Below are 14,210 nucleotides of genomic sequence, written 5' to 3' on the forward strand. Positions count from 1 at the left end.
CCATTAGTGAAAAGACTTGAAAAAAAAAAAAAAGATGAAAGTTGAAGAATCATTTTAAAAAGAAAGACAACAAATCTTTGTCTTTGCATTTGTTAGCCAACAAATGTTATGCAAAGTAAAGCTAGCTTTTTTAATCAGTTTAGTTTGGTAGAGAAGGATCTCCATGATATTCTCATTTTCCTTTTGTTTATTTTTTAAAAATTAACTTTCTTTACCTGATTTTATTCTTTATTTTTAAAAATTAAGTTTCTTTCGCATGAAAGATTATTAATTTGAGCTCGTGTTAAATATATTTTTAGTATAATAACAGTTAATTATGAATAGTTGGGTCGTAATGATACAATATCTACCACTCAAAAGTGTGAATAGATCTAAAAATATTATTAAAAACAATAGAGAGTCAAAGAATGAGAAATAGAATTGGGATCGAAGATTCAATCTTCGATATTCACAACGTTTAAATAGAATACAAGCTACCAACTAATACCTACGGAAAATATAAACTAACTAAATCTTGAGAATAAAATAAAATATACTACTAATCAAATATTAATATAAAAATATTAATTGATATATTCTATAACTAATATATTCTTCAAATATTAACTAATTATGAATATTTTAATTCAAACTAGTAATAAATTGCACTAAATATTAACTAATTATGAATATCTTAAATAATTTACACCGGTAAAACGTCGTACATATCAAATTACCATTAATTTTCGAGGTCTTTGAAATGGAAGCTAAAACAAGTAAGCTTCCATTATGATTAAAAAAAAAAAAGTATAAGATAAAAGAAGATTCAAATCCTTAAGTAAACTTTTAATTAATTACACTTTAATAATAATAGGCAATTATTAATGGTCTATGTGCACTAATGACCCATAGTACCATTAATTAATTTGATTAACCAAAAAACATAACCTCGTTTTGATTTATGTGAATAATTTTTTCTCTTAAGAAGCGAATAGTAGGTAACATGACTATGTCGCATGAGATGCAGAGAAATATTAGGACCATTAGGTATCGAATATGGATTCCACCCCTACCAAGAATTGAGTACATGTATACATGCAACACTGTTAAGATTATATCTAAAGTACCTCGACTTCACTCCTACCAGGGTTTGAGTACATGTCTCAATGAAATGAATTTCGTGAGGGTGGGACTGTTTACGAGACAGACGTGTTTGAGATCTAAAGTGCGAAAATTGAAACAACTTAACAACAACTCACTATTACTGTTTCATTAAATGGGATTGGGAATGGCAAGAAGAAAGTCAACTTTTGATTGATTGAATGGTTCATTAAGTTTTAGGGTTCAAGATGAATGTGTTAGGCACACAATGGGTAGTAGGGAAAACAGGCGGTTTCAAAGCTCAGCCTGTTTTGGAGGGCGAGAGGGCAACAAAAAAATAACCCAAAAGAAGCTAAGTGGCATACACAAACTGCCCATTAACAAGAAAGAAAGAAGAATGGTTAATTAATTATATAAAGTCCATTACTTTGTGTGCGTTCATTCACCTCCCTTTTCCCCCTCCACCCCTTATTTAAAGGCGTCCTGACATGACCAACACACCAACCTATCATTCTTCTCCTTCGCTATGGGTTTAAGCAAGCCTTACGTTGCTGCATTCTTCATCCAAATCACCTTCGCCGGAATGAGCCTCATGTCCAAGGCTGCCTTTGCTGCTGGTATGAACACTTACATCTTCCTCTTCTACCGTCAAGCTGCCGGTTCCATCGTCTTGGTCCCTCTCACTTTCATCTTAAAAGGGTACGTCAAAGTTTGTTTCTTTCTCTTTTTTGCTATAAGGTCTTATATCGGTTGGAGAGAGGAGGGAACGAAACTTTTCTTATAAGGATGTGAAAAACTCTCCCTAGTAGACATGTATTAAAACCGTGAGACTGATATCGATGCGTAATGGGTTAATATGGATCATATTTGCTAGTAGTGTACTTTGATTGTTACAAATGGTATTAGAGTCAGATACTAGGCGGTATGCCAATGAGTACGTTGGGCCCAAAGGAGATAGATGGCAAGGTCTCACATCGATTGGAGAGAGGAACCAAACCTTCCTTACAAGGGTGTACAAACTTCTCCCTAATAAATGTGTTTTGTGTCATTTACTCATTTTTAAGTGCTTTTAGAGTTGTCGAGAATAATACAACTTTTTTATTTGATATATTTCAGGAAGGAAAAACGACCATTGACTTTTAAGCAACTCTGCGAGATTTTTGTTATTTCATCGATCGGGTGTGTATTATTATTATTATTATTATTATTATTATTATTATTATTATTATTATTATTATTATTACATAGGATGACTTAATATTATTTATTACCTAATGGGTTTAGGATTACTCTTGCATTGGATGCTTATGGAATGGCGATTAATTACACGTCAGCAACTCTTGGAGCTGCAGCATTTAACTGTGTTCCTGTCACAACGTTCTTCTTCGCCGTCTTATTAAGGTCATTTTAAATATTAATAATGCTGAATATTTTATGACAAATTTATAGTAATTGCTTTTACTTTATTTTCCCTTCTATTTTTCTATAAACTTTTGAACACCACTTTTCGAAAATTAAGCATTTTGTTCTACTCATTCGTAATATCGGATATTCGACATCTGATGATTCCGATATTTTTCTATATTTCTTGCGATATGGTCACACGTTCCTTGTTTCTTAGGAGTGAAGATTATCTCTATAAACCAACACGAATCTTTCTAACATGTTTTGTTCTCACTTAATTGGATCTCAGAAAAAAAAATTTAAACTTCCTATCCTCCTGACCACTCTTATTTGAAAGTGGTCTCAGTTCATTTATATGTCTTTTTTTTACTCGGGTGTACACATAATTCTTCCTTAGTAGTAGGGAAAAAAAAAAAAAATTAGGTCTATCGGTTTGATCTCAACATTTTCGTTTGATATTACGTCAATCTATATTTAAAGAAGTTTTATACACGTATAAGTTTGACATACATTTTACGTACATAGAATGGAGAAGGTGAACTTAAAGACAGCAGGAGGAATTGCAAAGGTGGTGGGCATAATGGTATGCATGGCTGGTGCAGCCATTCTTGCTTTCTACAAAGGCCCCTACTTGAAGCCACTTTTCACTCACCAACTATTCCACCATGCCCAATCCCAAGCTCACCACCCTCCTAACTCCCAAAGCACATGGATGATCGGCTGTTTCTTCCTCCTCGTTGCGAGTATCTCTTGGGGCATATGGTTCGTCCTCCAGGTAAATCTCCTCCAAGTACAGTCTCTAAACTTTCATGTCTTGTCTTCTAGTTCTAACAATGGTGCACCATTCAAGCGTAGGCTCGGTTCTTAAAAGGGTACCCTCACTTGATGGAGTTCATGTGCGTGCAAACCGTGATGAGTATGGCTCAGTCCTTTGTTGTAGCCATAGCTATGGAAAGAGAGCCTTTGGAGTGGAAATTGGGCTGGAATGTTAGGCTATTTGCTGTACTTTATTGTGTAAGCAAAAAAACACACTTTGTTGCTCTCCTAATTTGGTGTTTATGATATGAAGAAGAGTTATGAACATTGCATGCAGGGCATTTTGGTAATTGGAATTGCAAATAATGGGCAATGTTGGGTAATCAGAGAGAAGGGTCCAGTTTTTCAAGCCATGACAACGCCGTTGAATTTAATAGCAACAATCATCGGTTCCCAACTAATCTTGTCGGAAGGAATTTACTTAGGAAGGTAATTAAGATCAATTTTGACCTATTTATTTATTTATTTATTTTTAATTCTATTTCAAAATAATAATAATAATAATAATATAAGAATATATATTTGGTTTGACAGTATAATAGGTGCATGCTTCTTGGTGATGAGTCTTTACAGTGTTTTGTGGGGAAAAAACAAAGAGCTTTCAGCTACTTCAAGCAGTCAACCAGCTCCACTAGAGAAAGAGATAGAAGAGTTGACATCTCCAGCTGAAGTCAACTCCTCAATAATCTAATCCAAGACTCGATTTCCTCATTTATTGTGTGATTATATGCTTTTTTTTTTTTCATGATATTCATTAGGTTTTCTTTTTCGAGATATTAAACCTTTTAAATAACTAACACGATAATAAAAAATTTAAACTCGAGCTGTGTTAAGTGTACAAGTGATCGATCAATCGATGATGGAAAATATATAATCATTATTGAATTATCTCGACCAATTATGATTCTTTTAACATGTTTTCTCTTCATTCACATGTTTTTTTGAAATTTTTTTGAAGTTTTATGATTGAGCCACCGAAAAATGTAATGGATTTTGTTGATATAGGTAGTAACTTTGATTCTTGTAAGCGTTTTTCAAGTATACTATCCTTAGGGTCACTCTCATTTGGATTGGATTTTGATCGAACCTTAGACGCCATGAAATGACTTTAGATATTTTCATACGATCGTGCTTTGATACCTTGAGATGACCTTACGTACCTTAACATCACGAGGACTACTCCCACCTTGACTTGGTGACATTATGGGCCTATTAGCAAGAATGATAGTGTCCGTAACATATTAGATTTCATACGGAGTATTGTTATACTCACAATATTACTCTTCTATTTTTTAGATAGGTCTTGAAGTTGCCGACCAAGGTGTCTTTTGTCATCATGAACATATTTTCGGTGTATATTTGTAAATGATCGACCCCTTCACTTTTGTTGTAAAAAGTTTTCATTTTATCACAAAATTGTTTAATGAAATATACGTTTCCAATTTCATACTTATCCATGACTTGAGCATCTCGAAAAAAAAAAAACCAATTGTTACAATCAAAATTGTCGCACTAACGAACACAAAAGCACCACAATGAGCTCAATTATGTCGAAAGTTATCGTCGTGGGAAATGAAATTTCTAGAGTCAGCTCGTGGATAGAGTTTAGCCAGAAATGGGGACTCAGTCACCTTGTTCGAGTCTAGAAGAATATCTCAACCGAGAGAAATTGTAGAAAATAGAAAAGAGCTCCAAATTGTATCGGTTCATTTATGTATTTTTTTTTTTTTACTCGAATATCTAACATAGAAAATATCTTGCAATGATTATTTGTTTAAATTAAAGATGAGAACAAAAAAAAAAAAAAGTGTAAATTAAATTAATCCTCACTGAAATTAAATGGTATGAGAATGTGTGTCACTCCCTCCATTAGAATAAATTCTCCACTTTAATTAAAAAAAATTACAAATTTTTTAAAAAGCATATTCGATATATATCTTCCACATAAAATTAGAAAGTTATAAATTAAATTAATCTCAATCTTTCAGACATATGGAATAAGAATAGCTTAACTAAATCACTGTCAACAATAGCCTCTCGAATATTGGAACCCATTTTTGTATGTATTCTTTTTATTTTTTTATTACCTTTTACCTATTTTTAATATAATCTACGACCTGAATGACACAATCGCACTCTTAAAGGCAGCGGACTAGCGATTGTGCGGCACTCACTTTCCAACGACAAGTGAGCTAAGCCAATTCGTACTTGCGTCGCCTACGGCCAAGCGACGTATGATCGAGCCTCTAGCCTCGGTTTTAAAAGAAGGTTTTGGAAAACGAGGGTAGAGAAAGATTTTAGAAAGAGAGATTTTAGAAAGAGACGTTATATAAGCAAGCAAGAGAGAGATAACAACGGCTTAGCATATATAACCTTGGGTAGGGAGAAGTTGACAACCATAACCTTGGGTAGGGAGAAGTTGACAACCAGTCATATCCCCCTATAGTACATTTTGAGACATTTCATGTCTGGCAGGCCTAGACATGATATTGTTGAGGCGTCATACGCCCTAGAACTATAGAAGTAAAAACACTAGAATGAAAAGACATGACAAGGGTTTGGCTTGTCATGGGCATGCGGCCATGGGCAACACGCCCTGGACGAGCATGACCGTGACACTGAACATATAGACCGTCTCTAAAATTTAATTGATCGACCCATATAAACTTCCTCCAAAATAAAAATTATTATATTTTTTTTTTTAAATTTGGTCGTATTTTTATAATTATTTGATTTTTTAATCCCTATGCAAACAAAATTTTTATTTATTTTGGTTGGAATTGAGTTTTTCATCCAATTTTTTTTTTTACCTATATATATTATTTAATACTCATCTTTCAATATAAATTTTAAAATACTCCTTTTGAAGATAATCTCTAAAAAAAAATTTAATTTAGTCTTTCGGGACTTAAAAAAAAACATATATTTATTTATTTACTAAGTACGTAAAAAAAATAAATATCAACTATATAATATAAATATAAAATATATTCATTTTCTGCAATATATATATATAGTGAGTATGACAGACTGATAAACATTTAGGTTTGGTCAGGAATGGACGACTTGAATCTCATTTAGGTAATAGAGAAAAATCTCTCCTTTAATTATTGTTTATATATATATATATATATATATATTAAGAAAACATTTTAATTTTTTAGGGGAATTTAAAATAGAAGTATTATTATGTTCTTTTTACTATTTTTTTTTCTTTGTAATTAAATTAAATTTGAAGTTCTTATTAATCTTTATTTAGTCTCTCCTTTATTTTCTAACTGTTTTACTATTTTTCTCAATCCTATTTTATTTCTAATAGTTTTTAGGAATTTTTTTTATTAGTAAATTTTAAAAGGACTTTTTTAAAAAAAGGAGAAAAGAAAGAAAGGAAGGACTACGTCAGAAACATGATGTCCTCAATACACCTAATAATTGTCCCTTCCCTAAGGCCATGATTGGACTAAAACGCTTCTATTATTCATAGTCCATTGCTTTTTCATAACTCACAACGACATGACTTTGATATCATGTTAGAAATTACGACACCATATTGTTCATTAGATTTTACTTATAAAGTCAGGATCAAAATTTTAATTTAAGATTAAGATTAAAAGTTTTATGAATACTTTCTAATTATTCCAAGGTTGAGCTGCCAAAGGATCATATTATTATTCGTGAATATCATGGAAGTTGGGTAGGAGAAAAAAAGGCATAGGGGGAGCTTGACCGAAATTTAATGAAGCTTTTTGAGGTCAACAGTGTTTGTCTGTTTGTCCTTCAATTTGTGTTTAAATGGTTTCAACTTCACATCAACACACTCAGTTCACCTCATTTTCTCTCCACTTTTAAATTTGGTTTCTTCTTCCTTAAGATTTCTGAAAATGGGTTCCAAAAAACCATATTTTGTTGCGGTTTTGACACAGATTCTTCTAGCTGGGATGAGTCTTCTTTCAAAGGCGGCGTTTGCTTCTGGGATGAACAGCTTTGTGTTTGTGTTCTATAGGCAAGCTGCTGGTGCTGTTTTTTACCTCCCTCTCATCATGTTTTTGAAAAGGTTTCATTCTCTTTCTTTGATTCCTTCATAATCCTTTATGTTTTTTTTAACCTCTTTTTTTCCTTTTTTTTGTTTCTTTTTCCCAGAAAAGAGCCCCGCCCGCTTTCTCTCAGGAATTTCTTCAAGATTTTTGCCATTTCCTTAATTGGGTATGTTTTCGTGAGGTTCCACGTCACAAAGCATATCTGTGTGGAAACCTCTCTAGGAGTGAATTGTAAGATCCTACCTAGGTTCGATGGAGAGGAGAATGAAACATTTCTTCTAAGGGTGCAGAAACCTCTTCATTGTGAGCTGACACGCTAAGTAACGGGTTTTTAAATTTTATGTTTTGGTGGATGTTTTTCCAATTCAGGATGACGATTGGATTCAATGCATACGGTGTGGCGGTTGATTATACATCAGCAAATTTGGGAGCTGCTGCGTTTAATTGTCTCCCAGTGACAACGTTTCTGTTTGCAGTTTTATTAAGGTAAAGAATTCACGTTTGTTCTTGAAGTTTGAGACGAAAAAGATGGAAGATTTGATGTTTTTAAGGAATTAAAATTCTGGGTTTTGTTTTTTTTGCTCTAAACTCAACTAAAAATTGGTCCTTTTTTGGTGTGAACTTTAATGATAGGATGGAGAAAGTGAGGTTGAGAACAGTGGCTGGAATGGCAAAAGCTTTTGGAATATTAGTTTGCATTGGGGGAGTGATCACACTTGCATTCTACAAAGGTCCTTATTTGAAGCCACTCATCAATCATCATCTTTTTCAATTTCACAAATCCCAAACCCACAAACCTCATATCTCTTCCACAAAAACATGGATCATTGGCTGTTTTCTTCTCTTCCTCTCCAGCATTTCTTGGGGTTTGTGGTTCGTTCTTCAGGTTCGATACTCAAATACTCCGTTCTCTTTTATATTAGATACATAATTTAAACTTATAATCTATCCAACATGTGCTTTTTCAATAGACGGTTGTCTTTTTTTTCCATTAAATACTAGAAATGTTTATTTAACTTGCCCCGCACAGGTGGAAAAATTCCTTTTTGAACGAGAAAAGAAGAAGGGAACATAAGAGATTTCTTCCTTTTTAGATTTTCCTTCAAACATGTCTAATAAGAAGACGTCTCCATGCCCTTATAAAAAACGTTTTGTTCCCTTCCCCAATCGATGTGGAATCTCATAATCCACCCCTACATGGCCCAGGGTCATCGTTGGCATAGTTTATCTCTCAAATTGATGTGGGATCTCACAAATCCGTCCCTATAGAGCCCTACAGAGCACAATGTCCTTTCTCTAATCGATATGTGATCTCACAATCTACCCCTTCAGGGTCCAGCGTCCTCACTAGCACTAGTTCCTCTCTTTAATCGATGTGGGATCTCACAATCCGCCCCTACAGGGTACAACGTCCTCATTGTCCCTAGCTCCTCTCTCCAATCGAGGATCTCACAATCCACCTCTACAGTGTCCAACATCCTCCTTAACACTATTTCCTTTCTCCAATCTAGGTAGGATCTCACATTTATTCTTCCTAATTTAATAGAAAGTCTTTGAATTAAAAAAAGACAAAAAAAAAAATATATATATATATATAGTGGTTTTTCTAAATCTAATTATTAAAAAAAAAACGTCACAATTTGAAAGGATCCACGTAATTAGATTGAACAAGTAATGATTTTGATTGAAAAACACAGGCACATTTTCTGAAGACATACCCATCACCACTGGAGTTCATAAGCTACCAGACAATACTAAGCACAGCACAGTCATTTGTGATAGCCATTGCCATGGAAAGAAACCCTTCTGAGTGGAAGTTGGGTTGGAACATTAGGCTTCTAGCTGTTCTTTACTGCGTAAGAACACACTCATGACCCTTTTTTTTTTTTTATTACAAACCCCTTTTTCAATTCTTTATAATAATTTTTCTCGTCTTAACAACAGGGAATTCTTGTCACCGTTGTTTCAAATTTCTTGCAATGTTGGGTTATCAAAGAAAAAGGTCCCGTTTTTCAAGCCATGACCACCCCTTTGAATGTCATTGCTACCATCATTGGCTCTGAATTGCTATTGGGCGAAGGCATCAATTTGGGAAGGTTTGGTTCATTATTCAAACACAAAAAGTTCATCCATTTCGGAAATTTTTAAAATTTTTAAAACCATGTCTTGTTGTTTTCAACATTGCAGCCTTATTGGTGCCATGTTGCTAGTGGTGAGCCTTTATAGCGTGTTATGGGGCAAAAGCAAAGAGCTCAACGTTATTGATATAGATAGCAATCGACCGAGAGAGGTGCCAGAAATGATGTCACCTCCTCAGCCATAGATAGCAAAGATCTAGTTTTGATCATTATAATATATCAAAGCCTATGAGAATTGGCCATGAATTTGTTGAATATTTTGTAACACATTGCTTTGATAAAGTAAAGGATCAAGCTCAACTTTGGCGGCCAAGAATAATGTTTGAGCCTTTATTTTCTCTTTAATTCCTACTTGTTTATGTTTATTCAGCAACATAAGTGCCAAGAAATTAATAAAATCATAAGACCCACATCGAATTTGAATGGAAGGTGAGAGGTGGAAGCTACCAAACAACTTCCAACAACATTTTAGGTTTTAGGTTTGAGACTCGAGTCAAATAAGTCAAAGTCAAGCCTAGTCGAGCCAAATTACGAGACGTGTCACACACATGTAGGAAGGCTAGAACACGCGTGGGTCCTCGAGACAGGTCAGGTCGTTTTACACACGCGTGCATATTAGTATACACTAAATGTTAAAGTAGTTTGAATAAAATATTACAATCATCCACTATTGATGTGACCTTGCCTAACAAAAAGTCTTATTTTCTCTTCGGCTCAAGTTCACACAACTACACTCGGTACTTAGGGTTAGTATACAATTCCATTTTCTATCAATTAATACTACTACATAAGGTTTGTGTCTTTTCTAATATGATCTTATGAACGTCTTTATAAACTTACCCAATTAATTTTCTTGAATTTTTAAAGAAAATTAGACTTACGATGCACTTGGCAAAGATATCTCAAATAATTATTAAAAAGTTGTGTCATATAAATAAAAACATTTTAAAAACTAAACTTATAATATAATAGTAAGATTAAAGAAAGACATTAGTGATATAATTTGAAATTAAATATGTTATCCCAAAAATAATTATATTTTAAAAGATGTTCCAATGCATAAAGGTGTCTAAAATAAAATACTACCATATGTTAAAGCATATATTTAATATCATTTTCCACTAAATAAGCTTAAATATTTATATGTAAATTAACCCAATTTAGCTTATTTATTATATAGTGCTTAGTGGGTATTGTATGATATCCTTTGAAGGTGGGCTTTGATCCACTATGAAGTGTTTTCCACTACTAATAATGGAAATGATATTAAATTACTTTTGTTTTTTTTTTTTACTATATGATATTTAAAATTTAAAAAAAAAAATAGTGGCGGTTTTTTTTATGTTCCATTTAAACGGAGATTCTCTACCTCATTCGAGAGACAGGACTCAACAAAACAGATATATCAAACTAAATAAATACCGAAATGAAATTCTTTCTCTGCTTCCCAATTTGTTGGGCTATTGTCATTCTTTGTCTCACATGGAGTTTCCACCACCGTTGTCTTGTCTGATACCTCATCGGAGGGTGGCGGCTCCGGTGGGGTCTCTTCTGCTGCCGCCGCCTTCTCCTTACCTTCGTTCTGTATTATAACAATCATCCAAAGAATAAGAAACTCTATTTATTTTCCTCCATATGTGGGCTGGGCCTAGAATATAGGGCGAGGTTTAAGAAGATGGGCCGGCCCAAATTGAGTTGAAACGGGCAGTTAAGCCCATAGTGGTAATAATAAGTCGACAGCATTTATTTGATTACGTACCCATTTGTAGAAACCAACAATTTTGTCACCAATTTTGTGAGCATCCAAACAGATTGGAATCACGGGCATTATGAATCAAAAACAGAATAATTGGAAGAACAGATGGTAAGAGAAGGAGAGTTAGAGTAATTCACCTTGTGATCATCGACGATCTCCGGGGTGTCCCGTTTCGTTTGGGCGGGCGGAGCATGCTCCGGAGCCTGGCGGGAATCGTGCTCTGAATAGAGGTCCGCGTGGACATGTTGGAGAGAAGAAACGCAATGGGCATGAGCTAAGGAGGTGGATGCAAATAAAAAATGGTGCAACAAGACACTTTCCAAGTGGTCATCCAAGTTAGTACCACTCTCGTCCAAACACGTTTAGTGGTAGAGTTATGAAGGGATATGATGCATTAGTGTTGGTATGATCAAATTTAACATGAAATGGCGGGAAGAAACGCTATAGGCGTGAACTTAGTAATTCAATAATTTTATTATATTATAATTAATTTTGTCGGGCTGATAATAGCATGGAAGGCAATGTTTGTGGGCTGCTCATAATTCAAATCGTGGGTGCCCATTATCATATAATTAATTAATTCACCCAAAAAATATGTCTTTTTTTAAGTAAATATGATTGTAACGTGATACCATCATATTTGTTCAAATCCATTTTTTTTTTATATTTATAATCGAAATCCTCAAATTTTCAAAATTCAATTAATTACAGCTTATATTAATTTTAATATAATTATAAATATTTAAGAAAAAAAGGAAATCAATCATAAAAAGTGAAAAGCTTCTAAAGTCATAAAGTTCATTATTGAGTAACATTTAATTTTTTTAATCCGAATCCAAAAATCAAGAACAGAGAAGAACAACAGAGGAAGAAATCATAAAGGCATAGATGATGATCAAGAACCCAAAATGCAGAGCCCAATTTCTCTTGAACTTACCCAAATAGCTCTCCGGCGGCTCCTGGTAATGAATCTCAAAGTCCTCCTCCGCCAGGCTGCCGTCGAACCCTCCACCGGCGGCAAGCCTCATCTTGATGTCTCTGAGCTTCTGAGTGGCCAAAGCCAGAGTGAGCTTATGGCAACGGCGCTGGTACTTGAAGCCATTGATGCACCGGAGGGTCTGAGCGACAGAGACGTAGAAAGAGAGATGGGAAACGGAGAGAAGAGCAATGGGGATCCAGGAATGGCGGCAGTGGAGGCGATGGGAAAGGGATTGGGCGAGGAAGATGAGGCCCAGGAAGATGAAGAAGAGGTGGAAGAGGTGGAAGAGCTGTTTCTTTTGGAGATCTATGGCCCGTTTCTTCTCCAGGGTCTTCTCGAAATGGAGCTGGATTATGGTGTTTAGCGCCTGGAGGGCTGTTTCTTTCGACATTTGGCCAGGGTTGCTTCCCAGATCCGCCATTGATGAAGAGCTTCAAGCAGAGGATAGGGGTAAGTGTTGTGCTGGAGTGAGAGCGGTGTGGGCACAAGGGGGGGTTGTGTAATTTGGGGGGTTTTGTTGTCGACAAATTTCAACTAATCTTACCATGTGAGAATTAAATATATATATGCCTCTATCCTATTAAATTAATTCATTAGAAGTCCCCCAGACCTAACTTTTTTTTCCATCCCGTCTAGTGATGAGAATGAGGATCACTTCCAAACTCGTTCACTTCCAAACTCGTTGAGAATGGAAGTTTTAGAGTTAGATCCTTCTTCGGTTGTGAGATGTTTTTTTGATGCTAGTGTTCCCGATGATACCCCTAAGGGATGTAGATCTGTTATCTCGAACCCTATTTTGGATATGCTTCCAGATTTGAAAAGTGAATTAAATTTGATACTCCTTTGTATGATTAAAGTTTAATGTTAGCTAATTATTTTATTAAAATGAGATTATAAGTCTATTTTGTAATTGAAAAAATATCTTGTGCCCCACAAAATCATGGGATAAAAAATACTTTGTATACCATAACATTAATTTATTTATAAAAAAAAAAACGATTCTTCGAAATATTAAAATGTATATTAAAAAAAAAACCTATCTTTAAGCAGATGAATCTTAGAGAAGAGGGATAAAAGAGCATTTTCAATTAAGATAAGCTTGGCTCTTCATGTTCATCATGAACTTCTTTCTTACTGTTATGGAAAACGTTTTATGGGGAAGAAATCTTTTAAGGTCACCGGTTGTTGAGTCAAGCAAATTCAAAAATCTTGTGGGGTCGACACCAATTGTTGTAGCCGAGCAAGCTCAAATATCTTATAAGGTCAGAGTTGTTGGGGTCGAGCAGGCTAAAAAATCTTACAAGGCCACCAAGCATTGGGGTCGACAAAGCCTTATAAGTTCGTCCATCTTTCGGGTCAAGAGGTACATTATGTTCAAAAAAATTCGACAGTTGAAACAAGAAACGAGGCAACAGGAATATACATCAAGGATCAGCTAGGAGGATGGTCAGAGATGACAACAAAACCAGCTAGCAACTGATAAAAAGGATCGTGGTCAACCCAAATAGTAGGCTACAAACTCGAATCTTAAGAACCGAACACATATTTTGGTTCAATAAATTCGTCGAGGTTTTCAGTAGCCCAGCAAAAGAGAAGTTCATGACTGGAAAGTGACACTAAGATTTCGCATACAATAATAAATATTTAACATTAATGTTCTGAGGGGAAAACCTTCAATAAAAAAAAAAAAAAAAAAAAAAAAAAAAAATTGAAAAAATATATATATATATTTAAAAAAAAAAGCATCACAATCACTCTTCTGCTACAAATATCCCTACTAAAAAGAAGATGACAGGACAGAACAGAATATATCTTTTTATGGCCCCAAACCTGGAGGGTCACCAGCAATTGTGAGCTTCCAACAAGGCCACCGTATCAATGGAGAATCATAGTAGTGGATCAAATGCTTTCAGATATAACAAATCCAACACAGTTCCTTCAGTTCAATAGACCCCCCCCCCCCCCCCCCCCCCCCCCCCCCCCCCCCCCCCCCCCCCCCC

The 14,210-nt window shown here is 34.8% G+C and overlaps 4 protein-coding genes across 4 annotated transcripts in view; 2 read left to right on the forward strand and 2 right to left on the reverse strand.

Annotated features, from left to right (window-relative positions):
* The first annotated feature begins 1,599 nt into the window (after nucleotides 1–1,599).
* LOC111497079 (WAT1-related protein At5g64700-like) lies at nucleotides 1,600–4,138 on the forward strand. The gene is made up of 7 exons (XM_023147707.1): nucleotides 1,600–1,779; nucleotides 2,197–2,259; nucleotides 2,365–2,481; nucleotides 3,010–3,259; nucleotides 3,340–3,498; nucleotides 3,578–3,729; nucleotides 3,835–4,138. The coding sequence occupies exons 1-7, from the start codon at nucleotides 1,607–1,609 to the stop codon at nucleotides 3,989–3,991; spliced, it is 1,071 nt and encodes a 356-aa protein (XP_023003475.1). The 5' UTR covers nucleotides 1,600–1,606; the 3' UTR covers nucleotides 3,992–4,138.
* Nucleotides 4,139–7,099: 2,961 nt separating this feature from the next.
* Nucleotides 7,100–9,775, forward strand: LOC111497081 (WAT1-related protein At5g64700-like). The gene is made up of 7 exons (XM_023147711.1): nucleotides 7,100–7,354; nucleotides 7,441–7,503; nucleotides 7,707–7,823; nucleotides 7,971–8,223; nucleotides 9,035–9,193; nucleotides 9,282–9,433; nucleotides 9,525–9,775. Exons 1-7 carry the CDS (start codon nucleotides 7,182–7,184, stop codon nucleotides 9,658–9,660), a joined length of 1,053 nt encoding a protein of 350 aa, XP_023003479.1. The 5' UTR covers nucleotides 7,100–7,181; the 3' UTR covers nucleotides 9,661–9,775.
* Nucleotides 9,776–11,999: 2,224 nt separating this feature from the next.
* Nucleotides 12,000–12,802, reverse strand: LOC111497029. The gene has a single exon (XM_023147641.1). It carries the CDS (start codon nucleotides 12,629–12,631, stop codon nucleotides 12,074–12,076), a length of 558 nt encoding a protein of 185 aa, XP_023003409.1. The 5' UTR covers nucleotides 12,632–12,802; the 3' UTR covers nucleotides 12,000–12,073.
* A 1,109-nt stretch (nucleotides 12,803–13,911) lies between these two features.
* LOC111496813 (actin-7) overlaps nucleotides 13,912–14,210 on the reverse strand; it is a 2,735-nt gene continuing 2,436 nt past the window's right edge. Inside the window, exon 6 of the mRNA XM_023147331.1 lies at nucleotides 13,912–14,169. The gene's annotated coding sequence lies outside the window, so the exon portion shown is untranslated. The remainder of the gene's footprint in view (nucleotides 14,170–14,210) is intronic.

This window comes from Cucurbita maxima, unplaced genomic scaffold, assembly GCF_002738345.1.
Source record: "Cucurbita maxima cultivar Rimu unplaced genomic scaffold, Cmax_1.0 Cma_Scf00023, whole genome shotgun sequence".
Classification (NCBI taxonomy): Eukaryota; Viridiplantae; Streptophyta; class Magnoliopsida; order Cucurbitales; family Cucurbitaceae; genus Cucurbita; species Cucurbita maxima.

What these genes read in the sequence shown, in the direction of transcription:
- LOC111497081 (XM_023147711.1), top strand. Translation starts at nt 7,182, where the DNA reads ATGGGTTCCAAAAAACCATATTTTGTTGCGGTTTTGACACAGATTCTT. An exon ending in CTCATCATGTTTTTGAAAAG is followed by an intron (nt 7,355 to 7,440) that starts GTTTCATTCTCT and finishes TCTTTTTCCCAG; the next exon opens with AAAAGAGCCCCGCCCGCTTT. An exon ending in GAAGGCATCAATTTGGGAAG is followed by an intron (nt 9,434 to 9,524) that starts GTTTGGTTCATT and finishes TCAACATTGCAG; the next exon opens with CCTTATTGGTGCCATGTTGC.
- LOC111497079 (XM_023147707.1), top strand. Translation starts at nt 1,607, where the DNA reads ATGGGTTTAAGCAAGCCTTACGTTGCTGCATTCTTCATCCAAATCACC. An exon ending in CTCACTTTCATCTTAAAAGG is followed by an intron (nt 1,780 to 2,196) that starts GTACGTCAAAGT and finishes GATATATTTCAG; the next exon opens with GAAGGAAAAACGACCATTGA. An exon ending in GAAGGAATTTACTTAGGAAG is followed by an intron (nt 3,730 to 3,834) that starts GTAATTAAGATC and finishes TTGGTTTGACAG; the next exon opens with TATAATAGGTGCATGCTTCT.
- LOC111497029 (XM_023147641.1), bottom strand. Translation starts at nt 12,631, where the DNA reads ATGGCGGATCTGGGAAGCAACCCTGGCCAAATGTCGAAAGAAACAGCC.